The following is a 12,795-nucleotide window of genomic DNA, read 5'->3' as shown; positions in this document are numbered from 1 at the left end:
CAGAAAACCCAACACTGCATGTTCTCACTCATAAATGGGAGTTGAACAATGAGAACACATAGACACAGGGAGGGGAACAACACACACCAGGGCCTGCCAGGGGATGGGTAGCAAGGGGAGGGAGAGCATTAGGACAAATACCTAATGCATGTGGGGCTTAAAACCTAGATGATGGGTTGATAGGTACAGCAAACCACTCTGGCACACATATACCTATGTAATCTGCATGTCCTGCACATGTATCCTGGAACCTAAAATTAAAAAAAAAACAATACACACACACACACACAAATATATATATATATGTATAAATAACAATAAGAATGTAAACTTTATTTTTCAACATAAGCTCCATCAAGGTCAAGATACTTTGGTAAGTGATGATACTAGCCATTAAAAAAAAAAGACTCTTATATGGAGATACGTACACTAGAGCTATTTTTTAATAATTAACATAGATATATTTCTCAATCAGTACTTGTAGCTCTGTACTTCCTCTTCTTTTCATGTAATAGAACATTTCCATCACAGCACTTTTGGAGGCTGGGGCAGGAGGATCTCTTGAGCCCAGGAGTTTGAGACCACCCTGGTCAACATGTGAAACCTTGTCTAAAAAACTTGCAAAAATTAGCTGTGTGTAGTGTTGTGCACCTGTAGTTCCAGCTACTTGAGAGGCTGAGGTGGGAAGATTGCTTGAGCCTAGGAGGTTGAGGCTGCAGTCAGCCATGATTGTGCCACTGCACTCCAGTCTGGGTGTCAGAGCAAGATCCTGTCAAATAAATAAATGAATAAATAAATAAATAAGAGAACATTCCCTGTGTGATGTACATTATGTGCCAAGTTTTGTGAAAGGTACTTTTCCTTGCAGTTCTTTGGGAATAGGGCTGGAGAATTTATTTCTACTTTACCACTATTTTGGACCCTCAAGGCCTTGACATCAAGGCTCAAACTTACAAAGTTTTGTATGCCCCCAGAGAAAATAAAACTTCAGTGCTCAGTTTATCCCATGCTTTCAATTGTCTGTTTTTTGGCTTAATTATTCTTTATTATCTTGTCAGATCTTTGATGCATTTTAGGGATGTCAAAATAAAACCAGTTGCTTTCATTAGAAGAGTAATCAGGTACCTGGTCTGCTCTCTCTTTTTTTTTTTTTTTTTTTTTTTTTGAGACGGCTTTATGTGGAGGAAAGTTTGTCTTTCCTTTCTCAGAACTTCCATTCTCTTTATGTGTGTCGGAGGAAAGTAGGTGAAGTGGTGGGAGGGTCATAGGTTTAAAATAGCCTTTTCAGGCAGGGTGGTGATAAGTGAAATAGTATGGCTGGAGATTGATGTTGAAGGTCCCCTGAGGATGCTGATCCCAAGTAAGTAATGGACTCTGTGCTCTGTGGTGCCACCTTCTCTAAGGGTCCAGTTGCCTGAGAGCAGACTTAGAGAAAACAAGCAGCTAGCTTTTTCAGAGGTTGAGGTTTCCCAAACAAGAGTAAAGGGACAACTAGAGAGACCAATAGTTCAGGTTTGGGGCAGGAGTGATTAAATGATGGGCCAGGGATTCTAAGTGGCTGGGAGTGAAGTAGGTGATCTGTTGAGGGAAAGAAGAGGGACCAGGGGAGAGGGCACAGAGTCCACTGATGTTAAGGGTTGTGGGGCATTTTAAATAAGGGAAGAATAAGGGAAGGAAAGAAAGTTGTGTTTGCAAGTTAAATTTAGTGTGAATTAGTGATTTTTGAGTTGGAGCAGCTCCTGATCATAATGTCCAGGGTATAACCATATGTGGAATTCTATAATCAAGTAAAGGTATGGTTTTAATGGGTCATGATTCTTCTCATGGGTTTAAAATACTTTTGGATTAGTAATGTACTAATTCTTTTTTAAAATTTCAACTTTATTTTAGATTCAGGGGGTACATGTGTAGGTTTGTTACATGAATAGATTGCATGATACTGAGGTTTGGGGTATGACTGATCCTGCCTCCCAGGTAGTGAACATGGTAGTCAATATGCAGTTTTTCAGCCCTTACTCCTATCCCACCCTCCCCACTTATAGTAGTCCCTAGTGTCTTTTGTTCCTGTCTTCTATGTGTACACCATGTTTAGTTCTCACAAGTGAGAACACGTGGTATTTGATTTTCTGTTCTTACTTCATTTAGCTTAAGATAATGGCCTCCAGCTGTATCCATGTTGCTGCAGTAGTATTTCATGGTGGATATATACTACATTTTCTTTATCCAGTTCACTGTTGATGGGCACCTAAGTTGATTCCATGTTTTTACTCTTGTGAATAGTGCTACGATGAACATATGAGTGTGTGTGTGTTTTTGGTGGACTGATGTATTTTCCTTTGGGTATATAACCAGTAATGGGATTGCTGGTTCAAATGGTAGTTCTAGTTTTAGTTCTTTGAGCTATCTCCAAACTGTTTTTCATAGTAGCTGAAGTAAATTAATAATGTACTAGTTCTGTCATTTGGACACTCTTGAGTAGTAAGTAGAACCTATTTTTTTCTGCTTTAAAAATTAGTTTTTTTCATCTTACTGTGTGGTACCTGATTTATTTTCTGATTGTATTTGATAGGCTGCAGGAGTGTGCTTGAGGTTATTACACTAATTTGGTTAATCTTCTGGGAGAGAATTGTTGCTCATGTCATTAAAATCAGTTTACCTGCTCATTTGCTCGTTTTATTTAGCTCCTTGTCTTACTGGGTAACATACTACCTTTTACTTGTGCTTGTGAATTATCCTAAGATATTACTCAAACTTGTGTTTTCTATGCTTTCAAATCATTCCAGATAATGTAATACTTTTAAGATAGTTGTATCTGTGTTATCATCTATAATTATCATTAGATTGATTTATCTGTCAGATCATATTGGATCATATTGTCATTTCTCAAGTTTTTAAATCTAGCTTCTACTGAGGGGATCTTACCCACATCATAGATAATGCAGTGAGAAATAGAATAAATACCTTGTATATACAATGCAGTGAAAGATTCTTGACCTAGTCATTATCGTCAGGTAGTAAGTCATACTTTAAATAGATTATTAGGTTTTAGATAGTTTGTATACTTGGAGCTGTGCCATTTGCTTGAATGGGTTAATATCTTTTGTGCTGTTAGCTTCACTGCCTTTTTTTTCCCACTTCATTTTAGGAAGGAAAAAAAAAGAACCCTAGAGAGTGCTGGGCTGTTCCCTTGGCTGCATACACAGTGCTAATGAGGTGCCTTCGGGAAGGGGTAAGGCTCCTTTGTTGTCCTCTGTAGATGCTGGCAATTGTAATAACCCTTCAGGCACTGTATGAGGATTGTAGCCTGCAGCAGTGCAGGAGCTTGTCAACTAAGTATTGCTCCTGAATTTAAATAATCCCGACAACCCACCATGAGCAAGTGACCTACAGTGGAGCAAGTGTAAAAATGATCTAGCTTTCTCATTCACTTGTTTAAATATCTTGCTTTTTAAAGGAATGATAGCTTATATAAACAATGTAACTAGCATTCAATAGCATATTCTTAATGAGCCTCCCCCCTTAAAGTTATTGATACACCAGTTTAGTAAGGTAGGTGTGTGCAGAGAATTTTCTGTGAGCCTGAGACAACCCGTGATTATCTTGTCAGATCGCCATATTGAGGTTTAGAAACAGGGAAGCTTCTATTATCCATTGATTTTAATATTAAGTAGTATTTGTTATGTGATATGATTTTTCAGTTTATTCACATCATTTCTTAAGCAATTGTTAATGGCTGAAAGCCAGCCAGCTGGCCAACCAACCAACTCATCTATATGTAGCTCCCACGTGTAACTATGTAAAGGATTTAGTAACCAACCTAAAAGACTGGCATTTTCTGTTTGCATTAAATCGTTTGACATTGTTTCACCCAAGGCAAAGCCATAGGGTGAAAACATTCCTTCAGGAATGAAAAAGATTTATCAGAATAAACATCTTTCTTTTGAGTTCATTGCTTCCTACTTTATATGGTAACAGAATCATGTTCTAAGTGTAGAAAAACTCCCCGAGGTTTTCCCCTAGTGATCCAGAAGAAAAGTTTGAACTCTTCCCAGTCTGTAGGTTTGAATACCTAGTCATTTGTTGTTATGGGATATGATGTATATTAACAATTGTACTTTGTCAATGATATGAAAATTAAGTCATTCTCAGCTATCATCAAAAGACATGTTTGGGTTTAGCATTGAAAGCTTCAAGGTAGGTGCACTTAGAGGCACACAGATGAAAAAATTCCTTTTCACACACAGACCTCACCTATTGTGGGAGCGAAAATAAAAACATAAAGTGGAATATGTCAAACACATGAATGCAAAAGAGCAAAATATAGGAACTCAAGGGAAAGAGAAGACTTCTAGGGATCCTGTTGACAGTGTAAAAGTCATTATTGTGAATAGTGCTGTGATAAGCATGGGAGTACAAGAGTGCAGTTGTCTCTTTGATATACTGGTTTTCTTTCTTTAGCATATATACCCAGCAGTGGGACTGCTGGATCATATGGTAGCTCTATTTTTAGTTTTTTTTTTTTTTTTTTTTTTTTTTGAGGAAACGCCATACTGTTTTCTATAATGGCTGTACTAATTTACATTCTCACCAACAGTGTAGAAGAGTTATCCTTTCTTCACATCCTTGCCAGCATCTGTTGTCTTTTTGATAATCGCCATTTTAATTGGAGTGAGATGGTATCTTTTTGTGGTTTTGATTTGCATTTCCCTGATGATTAGTGTTGTTGAGCCTTTGGTTATATACCTGCTAGCAATTTTTATGTCTTCTTTTGAGAAATGTCTTTTCAGATCATGTGTCCATTTTCAAATTGGGTTGGTTGTTTGTTTTTTTTTTTTGCTATTGAGTTGAAGTCTTTATATATTCTGGTTATTTTTTTAAAATTTCAACTGTTATTTTAGATTTAGGGGGTACATGTGCAGGTTTGCTATATGGGTATATTGCGTAATGCTGCGGTTTGGGGTTATGACCGATCCTGTCACCCAGGTAGTGAGCCTAGTATCCAGTAGGTAGTTTTCCAGCCCCTTATTATCTGTCCACCCTCTCCCTTCTAGAAATCTCCAGTGTCTGTCGTTTTCTTCTTTCTGTCCACGTATACCCAATGTTAGTTCTCACTTATAAGTGAGAACACATGGTATTTGGTTTTCTGTATCTGCTTTAATCTGTTTAGGATAATGGTTCCAACATCCATGTTGTTGCAAAGAACATGATTTTATAATTTTTTTTATGGCTGCATAGTTTTTTATGATGTATATGTACTACATTTTCTTTATCCACATATTCTGGTTATTAATCTCTTAGCTAAGATATAGAATCAACCTAAGTGTCCATCAGTGAATGAATGAATGGATACGGAAAATGTGGCATATATGCACCATGAAATATTATTTAGCTAAACAGTAAATTGATCGGTTCTTAATGCTGAACTCTATATAAATTGAATGGCGCCATATTCTTTTGAGACTTAATTATTTTGCTTTTAAAGCTAGGTTAGTTTACATGCTGATTGTGTAAACTGTAGCTCATTTGGACCACTGTGTAGGGTGTTGTTGAAATATGCCTCAGTGCACGTGCATGAGTACACACACACACACACACACACACACACACAGAGTTTCCCCACATCAGTGAGTGAAACTCTGTCTTCTCTCCCCTGCCCTGCAGTGTCACCTCTGTCACGTCAATTGACATGTCTCTTTCTGGGCTCTATTTGGTTCTGTTGGTCTACTTATTTCTGGGCTCTGTGTGTGTATGTGTGTGCATGCATGTGTGTGTATGAATTTGTACCCCACCGGCAGAGTATGGAAGTACTCATTAACCCGTATCTTCCCAAACATTTGACATAGGCGAATTTTAAATTTTTGTCAATCTGGTGGGCATTAAGTGGTTTATTTTTATTTTTTTGAGACAGGATCTCACTCTCTCATCCTGGCTCCCTGCAGTCTCCGCCTCTGGGATCAAGTAATCCTCCTGCCTCAGCCTCCCGAGTAGCTGGGACTACACATGCATACTATTATGCCCGGCTAATTTTTGTATTTGTAGAGACAAGAGTTTCACCATGTCGCCCAGGCTGGTCTCTAACTCATGGGCTCTAGGGATCCACCTCCCTTGGCCTCTCAGAGAGTTGGGATTACAGATGCCAGTCACTGTGCCCAGCCATCGTTTCTTATAGTAGTTTTAACATGTATTTCCCTGATTACTAATGAGGATGACCATCCTTTTCTATTTACCTCGTTTTTTGGGCTTCCTGTTTTGAAAAGTGCTTGTCAAGTCTTAAACTTGTCTTTTTCCTATTGCTTTGTAGGAACTCTGTACCCTGTACAACCTATTATTATAAAATGTTTCAAACATTAGAAAAGGAAAGGAAGCTGTAATAATCACCTTTGTTTCCATCACCTAGATTAAACAGTAAACATTTTGTCCTATTTGCTTTGCTGTAATATGTGTGTGAGTATATGTGTATCCACGTGCATGTGCATTTATTCATTTTCTTTACAGTATCTATTGATAGGCAGAAGTTCTTAATTTGAATGTAGCCACTTTATATATAATATGTATATATAAGACTCTGTATGTGTGTGTGTGTGTGTGTATGTGTATACACATACAGTCTTTCTATGTTGCCCAGGCTGGTCTTGAACTCCTGGGCTCAAGCAGTCCTCCTGTCTCAGCCTCCCAGATAGCTGGAATTATAGTCATGCATGCCACCATGCTCTGTGTAGCTCAGTTTATCTATTCCTTTATGATTTGTGCTTTTTGTATCTTACGAAATGCTTCCCTCCTCCAACATCATTAAGAGAGTCTATTACATTTTATTCTGAAAGTCTTATTTTTTTTTTTCCCATTTAGAGCTTTAATCTATTTGTAATTATCTTTGGTGCGTGGTGCTATGTGTAGGTCCAGTTTGGTTTTTAAAAATAAAAATAGTCAAGTGAAGAATCCCCTATCCAGACCCAGTTTCAGGTAGGTGCCCCCAGTGCCTACAACTGAGTATAAAAGATGTGAACAATAACTCCCCCATCTCCCTGCTATCTCACTGATCTGAGGAGGGCATTGCGGATGTATTTGCAGCTGGGAGTGCAGGTTGCAGGAGGGAAAGCCCACAAGAAGCTAAAAGTATAAGCAGGTCTTCACTTGATTTACAGAATATTTCCTTCAAGAAGCCACAGTTGCTCTGACAGCTAATTTCTTAGCAGCAACAACTGTAGTAAAAAAAGTGAAATAGTGTATTTAATTGCTAATAAAGTATTGTCAGCTCACAAATGTATTCACATAAAATATATATTTCAAGAACAATAGAATAACCACGAATATGGAAAGAATTAGGAAAAAAAGAAACAAAAAAGAAGACATAAATGCAAAACAGATGGAACAAATAGCACAAAACATGATGAAAGTTATAAATGAAACTATGCCAACAATCACAATAAATGTAAATGGACTAAATAGTTAAGAGAAGATGACTATAAAACAGAATTAGAGCAGGCATGGTGGCTCACGCCTGTAATCCCAGCACTTTGGGAGGCCGAGGTGGGCGGGTCATGAGGTCAGGAGTTCAAGACCAGCCTGACCAACATGGTGAAACCCTGTCTCTGCTAAAAATACAAATATTAGCTGGGCATGGTGGTGCATGGCTGTAATCCCAGCTACTCAGGAGACTGAGGCAGGAGAATCACTTGAACCTGGGAGGCAGAGGTTGTAGTGAGTCGAGATCACACCACTACACTCCAGCCTGGGCAACAGAACAAGACTCCATCTCAAAAAAAAAAAACCAGAAAAAACCAGAATTAGAAAATAAACACTATGAAAAGACATCTAAAACATAAATTTATAGAAAGACTGAAAGAGAATGAAAAAAGATACACACGTCATATGTACCTAACCCAAAGAAGTGTGGTTAGCTATATTATTATCAGATAAAATAGGCTTTGGGTAAAAAGCAATATGGGAGGTTTTTTAAGGTCACAATATAATGATGAAAATTATAATAAACCAAGGGAAAAGGCAATCTAACATTTTAATGTATCTAATAACTAGCAGTCAAAATACATGAAAGCAAAATATGACAAAATTGCAACCCTAAGAGGGCAATTTAAACACATATCTCAGTATCTGATAGAACAGACAAAAAACAATCAGCATAGATAGAGAAGATCTACATCTGTCTAGAAAATTAACAAGCTTGACCTAATGTATAGAAAAAACATCTCTCTCCAAAGTGACAAAATTCACTGCCCCTCCAAGTATATATGTACTGAGCCATAAGGAAAATCTCAACAAATTCCAAAGAAGTGGAATATTCATATGTCTTTCTCTCTAACCATAATCTCATTAAACTAAACACAATAATAAAAAGATAAAGTAAAAAGCCAGAAAGGCAGATACTAAATGAGAAAGTGACAGAAAAGTTATAGATTTTGTTAAGCATACAAAGCTTGTATGGGGTAAAGCAGTCAAAGGGATATGAAAATTTACACAGAAATCCAACCAATATAAATCCTTGAAAGATACTACATACAGATATTTCATCAGTTCTCACATGCCAAACCCAGCAAAGACAAACTTTGGAGCCTCCCCTGCGAGTAGACCTGCCGCAGGAGGAGAGGCAGCACACACCTCCCTCTGCAGGGAAAATGCCACATTGTGTGTGCTTCTTACCCCGTCACCTCTTTGGCAGTGGTCTACACTGCTCAGCGCTGGCTGAGAATCGCTTCCCTCATACCACTCTCAATAGTTCACTCCAAGACACACTGGGCAACTCTGTACCTGGTAAACCATTGTGAATCCAACTAATGGCCTTCAGAAAGTTAGAAATCTTTGAATTATCAGATTCATAGTGATATTCAAAAGAAAGAAAATGACATCATTTCTGTTCCACACACATGTTGCCCACCTTCACTGCATAAAAAGCAAGGGGAATTGTGAGTACCCACAAAGAACCTGATATTGATGGCACATACATTTCTTCATTAGGAAGAATAAATTTAGACCGTAACAATTTAAAAAACCAGAAAATGTAACTGTACATTTTAGCTCTTATTAAAATCCAAGAGATTTAACTTATTTACTCCTTGTTTAGGTAATTAGTATCTAAAACATTTCAAAAATAACGTATATAATGGCTAACATTTCTAGTACTTTTTAAAAATTCAAGTCCAGTCTCTTTTAATTAAATATATAAATTATTTGTCACTGGCTTTCTCAAAAAGAAGAACAAAGAGCCCTAATTAAAAAGTAAACATTAAATTTCCTCTTAAAAAATTTTACATCAAAATTATCTAATAAACTATAGTTCAGAAAATAATTTCTGAATTAAGAAAACATGAATAATAAAACCAAGTTTATGTTCTGAGTTTCAAATTTTTATTTTTATTTTTCAAATTTTGTTTTAAGTTCTAGGGTACATGTGCAGGATTGTTACATAGGTAAATGTGTGCCTTGGTGGTTTGGTACACCTATCAACCCATCACCTAAGTATTAAACCCAGCGTGCATTAGCTATTTTTCCTAATGTTCCTCCCCTGTCTGCCCTGACAGGCCCCAGTATGCATTGCTCCCCTTCCTGTGTCCATGTGTTCTCATTGAACCTCACATTTTTAAATACAGCATATGCCAGGTGTCAGTTCAGTACTCATAGTTATACAGACTATTATGTAAGCTAAAAAATGTTGATTAGATACAAATGTATAAATTAATCTTCTCTAGACATGTGGAAATTCTCTAGAGGCGATTTCCAGCTTCTGTGTAGATTGTAGAGTAGACTACTACCTGTCCCCCAAAAATGAACACCTTATAAAAAAAGACAACTTTCTCAGCCTCACTATTGTACACACATATGAAAGATATAGTATTTAAATTCAATGCCAAATATTTCTGAGATCAACACAGCAGTGATCCCAAGGAGAAAAGTTCTTTTTGCTAATGGGCACAAACTTGAAGGGCAAAGCAATGGAAGGGTAAGTCTTCAGACTCAGGGATGGGGCTCAACTCAGAAACACATGGAAGATCCTTGGCACATTTTTTTTTTTTTTTAAATAGCAAACACCACCAAGTGGAACCCCCAAGGTTTAGTCAATATGAAACCTCTGAGGAGTGGCACATCCGAGACTGAAATTCCCATCTTTTAATTCCCAGCTCAAGATCTCTGAAGTCCCAGCACCAGCTCTGAAATCATTATTCCATATTATCATGGATGCCTCTTCTTCTATACTGCTGTACTCTTTTTTTTTTGAACAGTTATACCTGATCTTCCTATTTTTGTGTGTGTTTCACTAAAAGTTTTTCACTCTAAATACTTCCCTCTTTCCATCTGAGCACTTACATCTGTAACGAGGACAAAAAGATCTAACATCTGTCTCACCTTTGGTTTGCGTTTTGTTCTGTTTGTTTTTGAGACAGGGTCTTGCACTGTCACCCAGGCTGGAGTGCAGTGGTGTGATCACCTTTCACTGCAGCCTTGACCTCCTGGGCTAAAGTAATTTTCCCACCTTAGCCTCTGAGTAGCTGAGACTACAGGTGTGTGCCACCATGCCTGGCTAATGTTTGTATTTTTCTGTAGAGATGGGGTTTTGCCATGTTGCCCAGGCTTGTATTGAACTACTGGCTTAAGTGATCCTCCTGCCCTGGCTTCCCAAAGTGCTGGAAGGAATTACAGGTATGAGCCACCGTGCCTGGCCTCCCCATTGTTAAAACTATGGAAATCATGTTCACAAAGCAGGTTGCCCTGTTTGGAAAAGGCTGTCGTAATTTCTCGGGTAACTGTAAAATAGAAAGCTACTGAAAATTACTTTAATACATTCATTACAGTCTCAGTATAAGATTATAGCTTCCTCTCCCAAAGTGTAACTGCAACATGACACAGGATGAGGTAGCTTTGAAAATGCTGCATACAATACTCTCTTGAGTAGAATCATAATTTACAACTCTAAAAGTTGCCAGAAATAAAACTGTCCAAGTTTGTTTAACCCAATGTGTTCCAACTTATTTGACTAGAAAACCATTCATGCAACATTTATGAATATCCCATGGCAAATCTAGTTTTCTGTGAATAATGAATAAAACATTTATAATTTAAAACTAAAATTGCCTTCTATGCAGAGATCTACATGTCAATAAAATGAAGAAATAAAATTTCCATACTGTTTTCTTTCCAATACAAAGATTAGATGGAAAAGGAAAAGAGTAATAACCAGAATCAATAGCCCATGTCTGGCCAGGCGCCATGGCTCAATCACACCTGTAATCCCAGCGATTTCAGAAGCTAAGGCAGGAGGATCGCTGGGCTGAAGTGATCTTTGAATGAAACCCCGTCTCTAAAAAATTAAAAATATTAGCTGGGTGTGCACCTATAGTCCTACCTACTTAGTAGAATCATTTCAGCCCAGGAGTTTGAGGCTGTAGTGAGCTGTGAGTGTACTACTGCATTCCGGCCTGGGTAACAGGGTGAGACTCCATCTCTAAAAATGAAATTTAAAAATAAATAAAGCCCAGGTGCGGTGGCTTATACCTATAATCCCAACACTATGGGAGGGCTAGGTGGGAGGATCACTTGAGGCCAAGAGTTCGGGACCAGCCCGGGCAACATAGTGAGACTCCATTGCTACAAAAAAAAAAAAATTAAAATTAGCCCAGTGTAGTGGTGCATGCCTGTAGTCCCAGCTGCTCTGGAGGTTGAGGCAGAAGGATTGGTTGAGCCCAGGAGTACGAGGCTGTGGTGAGCTATGCACACTATTGCCCTCCAGCCTGGGCAACAGCAAACCCTGTCTCAAATAAATAAATAAAATAAAATAAAATAAAATAAAATAATGGCCCATGCCCAGTAAGGTACATTACTAACTTTTGAATGTGAGGGGGGAAAAAGGAAATAAGCCAATTAGCATTTCAATAGATGTAAAAATGAGAACTTAGCTCAACAGTTTGAATGGACTGATGCCACAAAACTATACACTATTGAGTTAAAATTTTAGGTCAATTTTATATCTGTTTATCTTACATATAACCACAATTTATTTTTGTCTTAAATTTTTGAAAATAGAGGTTGGGTCTCCTTAAGTTGCCCAGACTTGTCTTGAACTCCTAAGCTCAAGCGATCCTCCTGCATTGGCCTCCCAAAGTGCTGAGATTACAGGTGTGAGCCACCACTCCTGGCCATTGCCACAACATTAAAGAAAGAGAGAAAGAGAACAGACCACATTCTTGACTATTAGGTAATACAACTTTATTTCAACAAAGGGGAGTAAAGGCAATAAAATCCCACCCACCTGGAAAGTTTTAAACCATCTCATAAACAACCTTAGATGAAGGAAAATTTTAAAACGAGACTTGGGACTGTCTATATAGTAACAATAATGGAAACACTGCATGTCAAAACTAATGGGCTATTGCTAACACTAGATTAAAAGGAAAGTTCATAGCCTTAAATGATTTAATAATGACACAAGTAAGAAATAAAGCAAATGAAGTTACAAAACAATAAAAAGCTGGAGTACAGAACTAGGGATAAAAAGCCATTTCTCTTTCCCAATAAACGAAGACAGGGCAGTGTCTTTCCTATACCTGGCCAGCATATGATATATAAATATAGTTTCATAAATGTTAACTATAAAGAATTGGACCTATAGTGGAGAGCTAACTTAAGTAATAAACACATTAGCTGAATGTGATCAAGAATTCAAAGGAACTTCGGTCAGTCAGCTGTCATCTTATACCAGTGTTTTCAAAATTAAATGTGTCTGTCTCTTACTGTTAAGATTTTCATTGACTATGTTTTCTATTGTATACTGATATCAATTAATCTTCC

At 37.6% G+C, this 12,795-nt stretch overlaps 1 protein-coding gene across 9 annotated transcripts in view; it reads left to right on the top strand.

Moving 5' to 3' along the window:
• Positions 1 to 12,795, top strand: part of ULK4 (unc-51 like kinase 4) — a 735,134-nt gene that overhangs the window by 133,826 nt on the left and 588,513 nt on the right. For 8 of the 9 annotated variants that reach the window (XR_004437258.1, XM_033212151.1, XM_033212152.1 and 5 more), the window contains one exon: positions 3,146 to 3,229. The exons of the other annotated variant lie outside the window; for it this stretch is intronic. Coding sequence is in view for 7 of the 8 variants with exons in the window: in XM_033212151.1 (XP_033068042.1) it covers positions 3,146 to 3,229 (84 nt within the window). In the remaining variant the exon portion in view is untranslated. The remainder of the gene's footprint in view (positions 1 to 3,145; positions 3,230 to 12,795) is intronic. 9 annotated transcript variants of the gene reach the window in all.

This window comes from Trachypithecus francoisi, unplaced genomic scaffold (assembly GCF_009764315.1).
Source record: "Trachypithecus francoisi isolate TF-2019V2 unplaced genomic scaffold, Tfra_2.0 Lachesis_group0, whole genome shotgun sequence".
Taxonomy (NCBI): domain Eukaryota; kingdom Metazoa; phylum Chordata; class Mammalia; order Primates; family Cercopithecidae; genus Trachypithecus; species Trachypithecus francoisi.
This window is presented reverse-complemented; position numbering and strand designations above follow the sequence as displayed.